This window comes from Saccostrea cucullata, unplaced genomic scaffold (assembly GCF_032062105.1).
Source record: "Saccostrea cucullata isolate Sc308-1 unplaced genomic scaffold, CSIRO_AGI_Scuc_v1 ctg19238, whole genome shotgun sequence".
Lineage (NCBI taxonomy): Eukaryota > Metazoa > Mollusca > Bivalvia > Ostreida > Ostreidae > Saccostrea > Saccostrea cuccullata.
This window is the reverse complement of record NW_026939683.1, coordinates 1-9,272: the sequence shown is the minus strand read 5'-3', so window position 1 is coordinate 9,272 and position 9,272 is coordinate 1. Positions and strand designations below refer to the sequence as shown.

Sequence of the window (9,272 nt, the reverse complement as noted above, 5' to 3'; positions counted from 1 at the left end):
CTTTTCCATAACAATTATTCTACAGGTCAGAGATTGAAGTCTAAGTTTAGGGCTCATTTTCCTTAATTTTTTCACTATATATATATTATTCTTTCATTAATAATCCATTTCATTGAATCACTTGAATGAATTTATTTTTTGTTTATAAGAACCTGGTGAGTATATGAAGTTTGGAGTCAATCTGACTGTTCAGGAGCTTGTCAAGGACTACCAGAAGTTATCCAGCATCCTGTCCAAAGCACCTGCAAAGGTCAGAGGTCACATCTTAATAGGGCCCAGTACTATACCACTGGTTCAGACTCGTGTCATAAAGTTTTTCAATGAGTAAGTATCTCTCTGATTTTGATGGTGATTTCCTGATTTTTTTTTACTATTTGATAGCAGATAACTATTTTTTCTTTCTATCTTCAAGATTTTTACAATTAGGAGGTAGCAGTGCAGTAACATCACCAAATTTTCATCAGTAAGTAGTTATTGCTCTTAATTTATTTTTCATACGATATATATGTTACATATACATATAGATGTAAACCATATAACCATGAATCAAATCTTTTATCTTTCATTAAACATTTATAGCAATATTCTTTTCAAGCTACAATGATATTGGACATTTATCGATAATAGTGATTTTTGAGTACGGTATATAAAAAGTTTTTAATCAGAAGTATTATGGTTGATTTTGAAATGAATTAATTTTGTCTCTTAGTTACTATATGGACCAAGCGAGTGCCTGCCTTAGAGACTTTATTGACCCAGACATACTTGATGGACTTCAGGTAGAAATTAACCATGGAAATGACGCAACCAAAAAGTTTACCAAAGGGAAACAACTGTGGATAGGGGAGACAAGCTCAGCTTGGGGAGGAGGAGCTAAGGGTCTGTCTGATACTTATGTGGCAGCTTTCATGTAAGGCTCTATTCTCTTTGGTACTGTGCTTAGGGGGAAAACTGAATGCTATATTCTATGTAAATCATTTTTGTCATAATTGTAAATAAAAATACCATAGGTATTTTTGATAAACCTTTTCAAAACTATGCAAATATTTCTTATCAATTTTATGAGTTTGGTTTGTGAACAAATGAATTCTGGGGGAAGTTTGTAATTATATTCTTATAATTAACTTATATCACATTTTTGTGATTCAAGAGTTATTCCCCTTGATGCAGATTCATTAAAAATGTATATTAGTAGATTTTATTAATATTGACTGACTTACATTATTATTAATTCAGTATTGCTTTATTTTTCTCAGGTGGCTGGATAAACTTGGTCTTGCTGCCAAAAGAAATGTTGGTGCTGTTATACGGCAGACATTTTATGGAGCAAATTATGGACTGATAGACCACATAACCAACGAACCAAATCCTGTAAATTTGTTTTTAGTGTGTTTGCATGATATATTTTGATCACTGTAGAAGACCTCTGAATCATGAAACCAGTTTTGAAAGATAAATTTGAAAAAAAACAGACTAATTTTTCATCGTACACAACATGAAATCTTTACTTGCATGTCCATTATAAATAAAAGTAGCATTTTTTATATCTGCAGTATATAAATAATACAATGAAGCTTGAACTGGCCAATATTTACCCTTTAAAACAAATAAAGATGGATATAAGAGTTGTGGTTTACATATATAGCTTATTCACTATTTATTAGGTGGAGAGAATTAAGTTGTGTGATTGTTTTGTAAGATCCAAATAATCATATCAAAATATACGATTCAACTTCAGTATCTTTAACACTGATACACGTATCTTGAATACCATGCATTCAAGTATTTTTATCGTAGATATTAATTAAGATATCTCAAATCTTTGGATATATAATTAAGTTTTACTTAATAATTACTGTTCCATGAGTTTGAGTAATGGATAGTTGACTACATGTATAACAATCAGTACATGTATTACAATAATACTGTGTCCGATTACCAAAAAATCCCAAAACTTATGACATGTATCAACTCTCTGTCAATTTTTGATTCTTTTACAGGACTATTGGTTAACCTTTTTATACAAGAAGATGGTTGGAGATTATGTGTTTGAAACAACCTCATCAGATAAAAACAGGAGAGTGAGATTTTACTGCCACTGTGCTGCAGATGGGTCAGTATTTATAACCTCTCTCCAAGTTATACTAAAAAATCTCGGACATGATTGTTCATTTTTTTAGCTTGATTGTTCAGATATTGAAATGTTTCCTTCAGATTTCCCCCAGGCAGCCTCACTCTGTATGGCATGAATCTGTACAATTCTAATGTGACGGTACAACTGAACCAAGAGTTTGATACCTCTCACATGCTGGTTTATCTGATGTCATCTCTCAACAATGATCTCAAGTCTAAGTAAGTACACACACAAAGTTTAATTCTTATATACAGAATTACATGTAATGTGGAGTTCCGGATTACTGTAAATCACTTTTTATTTGTGAGAACTTTATTTTCGTGTAATTATGGGAGACTGTGTTCTTGTAAGTATTCCTAAAGATGATATAGAGCAAAATCAAATATTTTTTGTCTTGCTAATAAAGAGTCAATGTCTATCTCATGAAAATAAAGAGTCGTAAAAATTTAGTGATCTACAGTATTTTTTAAAACCCACTTTAAAAAGAAAACAGACAGGTTTAGTTATTTAACTCTTATCAAAATGAAATCTGAACTGACTGCAGACCTATGAAATATTTTAGTCATCATTACATGTTCTTACGAATTATCAACCTATACATTTTTTATAGGTCAGTCCGTTTGAATGGGAAAGTTCTAAGAATGTCTAGCGATGACAGTTTCCCTGATATCACACCTGTTATAGTAAGAGGAAACCTAGAGATGCCAGCATATTCATATGTATTTGTTGTTCTACCGAAGGCTAATATTGCTTTGTGTATAAAGTAACAGTAGGAATGTTATATTATGCTCATGATATCAATTTTAACATGGAATCTCAATATACATGTAGGTACTTTATGTTATTTACTTGCAATGATTTATTGATACGTAAGGAAGTCTAAAATATTTAAGGAATCACTGTCTAGTTAGTATATTATGCCAGCATATCAATGCATTTGATAGTTTGTGTATAACATTGGATAATTTGCATAACATGGAATCTCAATATACATGCCCGTACTTTATGTTATTTACTTGCAATGATTTAGTGATACATAAGGAAGTCAAAAATAATCTGTCATGGGATAATGGGATAATAATGGGATAAATTATTACATGTTTCATACTATCATTGATGTCTCTGGCATACTATACTAACTAGACAGTCATTCCTTATATTTCCATTTCATTGTGAAAAAAAAATTGTAGATTGAGACTTTAAAAATGTAGATATAGATTTAAATTACACGAGGACCCCCATGCCAATTTCAATAGTCCTCGCCCACTGACGTCAAACACAGGGATCACTTTGGGCTGCGCCTTTGCGCCATTGGCGCTCAATATTTGTAAATGGCGCACTAAAAAATTAGAAAGGGGTCAGTCTGGCGCATGTCTTACAGATATGGCGCTATAAGATGCAAAACTGTGGGTCAAAACTCTTATCTTGGTGCATTTTAGGACCGTTTTTAAGCTGACCGATTGTATTCATGTCGTATCTGAGCATACTGTTACTTCGTTCAATCAGACTCTTTGTAGTCGCGTATGTTATTTACACCAGCAGAGCGTCTGGGTGATCAAGACTAAAATCGGAGTTGTACATGGAATATTTCCTTCGTTAAGATTACGCTACTATAGAAATTTTTTACCGAATACTGAGTCAATTATATTTATTAAAATTTTATGTAATGATTTAAATAATAAACATATGAAAGTAATACTCCAGTAAGTAATTTGTCCTAATAATATTTCTTAAAACTTTGATTATTTATTTCGAAACAGAACAAGTACAAGTTACTCATTGTGTATCCAGACACTTGCCCGAAATGCCTCCAAAGAGAGGATAGGGCCCAACTGACCCAAAACAACGAAAGTTTTCGTTTGTTTTACAATTAAAAGGACGGAAACTTTTTAATTCCCAGACTCGGCAGAGGTCTCTGATTAAGAAGAACAGTCCAAGACGTTGACTCCTGATGTCAACGGCAACGATGGTCGTCATTTCCAGTCCAAGTGGCTAACTTTGCATCCGTGGTTGGAATTTGATCAGATGGGACTAAAATGTTTTGCAAACAAATAAAAATTTTCTCATTTAAGTTTTTTGCCTATTTTGCTCCGAGTTCTTTGCATACAAAACCAGTCCCTACCTTTTGAACCAAATTTAATCTGCAACTGCCCCAGGTATATTCAGTATAGAGAAATGTGCATGTAAGTTTGCATCCTTTATAGTTTAGCTCTTCAACAACCTTCGATAACTAAATCAATAAAATCCAAGGGGCGAGGAATTAACTCTCCAATATGACATTTTTCAGTACTGAGATGAAATTTAAAAAAAAAATATTTTTTATTTATAATATTATTCATTTTATTAAAAAAAAAAAATTAAATTGGTTGTGTCAGAAATGGCATTTAAAACCCCTCAAAGACCCATCATATTTACTTGAAATTCATCACAAAATAGCATGGAAAATCATTTTTGGTTGCCTCCCTGGAAACCGGGGCGTTCCCCTGTTACTGAATGGGGCGCGGCCCCCATACCCCCGGCGTATGGCCCATGGATTTTAATGTTGATGGGCCAATGGCCCATCAACATTAAAATCCAGAGTGATCCCTGCAAACACCAAGGCAGCCGCACGAGATTTACATGCATATCTGGCCTCCTTACATGTAGCATCAGACACAGAGACAGATGCACACGAGATATGCATGTATATTAGGCCTCCTTAGCTCCTGAGCTATCGACCTGCGTAATTTACATTCCGTTAAAATTATGATGAAATTAACTCTGCTAACTTTCAAAGAGTTATCACAGAGAAAAAAATCAGAAATTGAAATATAAGTAAATTAAAACTGTAAAATGTTAATTTATCAATTTTGAATATGTATTTTCATGATATATATTAATATTTTTTGAAAACTTTTACTATTCATTTTTATATTCCTTTTTTAAAATGTTATTTGGAAAGAAAATACATGTATTTATACCAATTTACCTTTCTACTTTTACATACTAAGCAAATTATTTATAAATTAAGTTTATCCTTTTGTGTAAGATATATGCATAATTTAATTATTATATTTATGATGTCACTTGATTTTTAGCTCTACTGGTCAGAGACCAGAGCTTATGCGATAGTAAGGCGTCCGTCGTCCGTCCGTCTGTCTGTCTGTCTGTCTAGCTGTCTGTCTGTCCGTATGTCTGTAAACAATTTTTCAAAAATACTACTCCTCCTACAGTTTTGGTCTGATTTTAATATAACTTGGCACACAAGTAGACTACACTAAGATACATAAAATAGTGCATCGATTTTTGATTTCGATGAATGTTGTTGCCATGGTTACTAAAAATAGAATTTTCTGTGAAATTCCTTTAAAACGCTACTCCTTCTACAGATTTGGTCTGATTACAATATAACTTGGCAAACAAGTAGACTACACTAAGATACATAAAATAGTGCATCGGTTTTTGATTTCGATGAACGATGTTGCCATGGTAACTAAAAATAGAATTTTCTGTGAAATTCCTTTAAAACGCTACTCCTTCTACAATTTTGGTCTGATTTCAATATAACTTGGCACACAAGTAGACTACACTAAGATACATTGAAATGTGCATCGGTTTTTGATTTCAATTAACGGTGTAGCCATGGTTACTAAAAATAGAATTTTCTGTGAAATTCCTTTAAAACGCTACTCCTTCTACAGTTTTGATCTGATTTCAAAATAAGTTGGCACACAAGTAGACTACACTAAGATACATAAAATAGTGCGTAGGTTTTTGATTTTGATGAACGGTGTTGCCATGGTAACTAAAAATATATTTTTCTGTGAAATTCCTTTAAAACGCTACTCCTTCAACAATTTTTGTCTGATTTCAATATTACTTGGCACACAAGTAGACTACACTAAGATACATGGAATAGTGCATCGGTTTTTGATTTGGGTGATCGATGTTGCCATGGTTACTAAAAATAGAATTTTCTGTGAAATTCCTTTAAAACGCTACTCCTTCTACAGTTTTGATCTGATTTCAATATAACTTGGCACACAAGTAGACTACACTAAGATACATAAAATAGTGCGTAGGTTTTTGATTTTGATGAACGGTGTTGCCATGGTAACTAAAAATATATTTTTCTGTGAAATTCCTTTAAAACGCTACTCCTTCAACAATTTTTGTCTGATTTCAATATTACTTGGCACACAAGTAGACTACACTAAGATACATGGAATAGTGCATCGGTTTTTGATTTGGGTGATCGATGTTGCCATGGTTACTAAAAATAGAATTTTCTGTGAAATTCCTTTAAAACGCTACTCCTTCTACAGTTTTGGTCTGATTTCAAAATAAGTTGGCACACAAGTAGACTACACAAAGATACATAAAATAGTGCAATGGTTTTTGATAAGTACAAACCAGTAGAGCTACAGTCTCGACAGAGACTTCTGGTTAGCTCTACTGGTCAGAGACCAGAAGAGCTTATGTGATAGTAATGCGTCCGGCGTCCGTCCGTCTGTCTGTCTAGCTGTCTAGCTGTCCGTCTGTCTGTAAATAATTTTTCAAAAACGCTACTCCTCCTACAATTTTAGTCTGATTTCAATATAACTTGGCACACAAGTAGACTACACTAAGATACATAGAATAGTGCATTGGTTTTTAATTTCGATGAGCGGTGTTGCCATGGTTACTAAAAATAGAATTTTCTGTGAAATTTCTTAAAAACGCTACTCCTTCTACAGTTTTGGTCTGATTTCAATATAACTTGGCACACAAGTAGACTACACTAAGATACATAGAATAGTGCATCGGTTTTTGATTTCGATGAACGGTGTTGCCATGGTTACTAAAAATAGAATTTTCTGTGAAATTCCTTTAAAACGCTACTCCTTCTACAGTTTTGGTCTGATTTCAATATAACTTGGCACACAAGTAGACTACACTAATATAGATAGAATAGTGCATCGGTTTTTGATTTCGATGAACGGTGTTGCCATGGTTACTAAAAATAGAATTTTCTGTGAAATTCCTTTAAAACGCTACTTCTTCTACAGTTTTTGTTTGATTTCAAAATAAGTTGGCACACAAGTAGACTACACAAAGATACATAAAATAGTGCAATGGTTTTTTGATAAGTACAAACCAGTAGAGCTACAGTGTCGACAGAGACGTCTGGTTTAATTGTGCAATCAATTTGACTTTGAGGCCATATTTTCCCCATTTATTATTTTAAATGCCAATCTTACATGTACATGTATATTTGCTTATTTGACAGGAATAAATGTCATATGCTTTCTTGTCAGAGTCAAAGTGTTTTCTAGGACCATCAAAATGCCACACTACATCTTGCCCAAAAATCAGTTTCCAAAATTATAAAATTATTTCACATGGTTACCATTGTAATCAATTATTGAAAAAGAGGTTTCAACAGTGCTGATGCCTCTCAAATGATAAATTGATTACGTCTGTCAGCCTAGTAAGTTGTCAGCAATGTTTAAGGCATCCATCCTTGGCCAATCTTTTGGTTGCCTCAAATTTCCGGTACAATCTTGCAATTTAGTCGAATAAACAATATGTACGTAGTCATCTGATGTTTATTGAATGTTGTGGCCGCCAAAACAAGTTTATGTTTCTTAATCTTTTTGCAACATTTTTTTTTTTACAAAAAGAAGCAACTGAATTATTCTCAACATCATTAGAAATGCCTCCCTCAGACACCAATTACATTAAAACTTTCGTAAATTTCTTTCAAAATCTTTCGCTTCAGTTGATATTGTTTTTATTTTATATGATCAAAGTCCAATTAAGAAATGCATTTTCTTAATTTTAGCAATTTCGTATAACTTTTACGCCCAACAGAGGTTTTAATTTGGTCAATCGAACATAAATAAAATGAATACATAAAAAAAATTAAATGTCAACTTTATAAACTTTCCCTTTTAGCCTTTCTCAGCAGTCATGAGACTTGCCTTAGGCTATATATCTTTGATAATATTGCGGCTATCCTTCAAAATGTTAACTTACGGTGTCCAGAGAATTTAATGCTCTAAATAAATAGTGAATATTTTTTTTATATAAGGACAAGGGTTACAGAAAAGTATATTCTTAAGCCGTTGTTGACCTTTGTTTAACCTATTAGGACGCAGGTCAGGCGTAACATTCCTCTAAATATTTCTGTGATAATTATCCATTTTTTGTTACAAACAAGCAAGCTGGGCCAAAATAGAATTATAGTTTGTTTGGAATTGCCTCCCGCCTCATTGAAATGCCCCCTCCTGAAAAAAATTTATTGACCAAAAGTAGGAAGATTTTTTTTTATTTAATCAATTTTTTTTTGCCCATTACATGCATCACATGCACCATACAAAACACTAAAATAAAGTGTCAGATCTATGTAAAATTAGGTTTTCAATTGAAAAAAATAATAATTTCCCTCCCTCCCTCCTGTGTCTGAGACCCTTCAGGCGGCAATTCCAAACAAACAATTTTTTAAGGATGGCCTTGTCTCTGTATACAGTTTATCGGTATATGAAAGTTTATTGTGTAAAGATACCCGGTAAACGTATTTATATTGTATATTTGTGCTCCTTTTAAATACACTTGTATTGTATACTTGAATTTAAAACTGTTTTTTTAATAGAGATAGTTTCAGAACTTAAAAATATAAAAAATTATTTTAATTTCAATGATCATAAAAACTTAACATATGATATACAATGCATAATCAACAGAACTTTTTGCAGAACAAGTATACATTAAAGCATAACAAACGAACGAGTACGTAACAAACATTAATGAATGCAAAACCAACGATCATCTTTGCAGCACAAACGTACATAAAAACACGACAAACGAAAAAAACTTGACCAACGTGCATGCATTAAATCTAGTCTTCCCGACTATCGGATTTTTTTTAAATTTCTTTTTTGTCGGTGCACAAAATTTTTCAAACTTCTTAGGCACATTTTCTTTTTAAATTAATTCAATAATATATAAAAACTTAAACAAATTTGCATATTTATTACTGAATCAGCAGTATCACCTTCATAAAGCGGTAAATCTAGTACTCCGTTATAAATATGACAACCAAAAACAGACATCGATACAGAGAGACGTAAGTGTCGTAGATAGTAATGGTACATGGGACAGATTTGAAGTTAATATT

General features: G+C 32.6%; 1 protein-coding gene across 1 annotated transcript; it reads left to right on the top strand.

Annotated features, from left to right (window-relative positions):
- Positions 1-149: 149 nt before the first annotated feature.
- On the top strand, positions 150-3,060 carry LOC134253682 (heparanase-like; the record flags this gene model as incomplete). Its single annotated transcript, XM_062736266.1, has 7 exons — positions 150-324; positions 413-463; positions 710-910; positions 1,257-1,371; positions 2,001-2,113; positions 2,215-2,352; positions 2,745-3,060. Coding segments are annotated over 7 exons (950 nt in total), but the record flags the coding sequence as incomplete, so codon positions are not given.
- Positions 3,061-9,272: the final 6,212 nt, after the last annotated feature.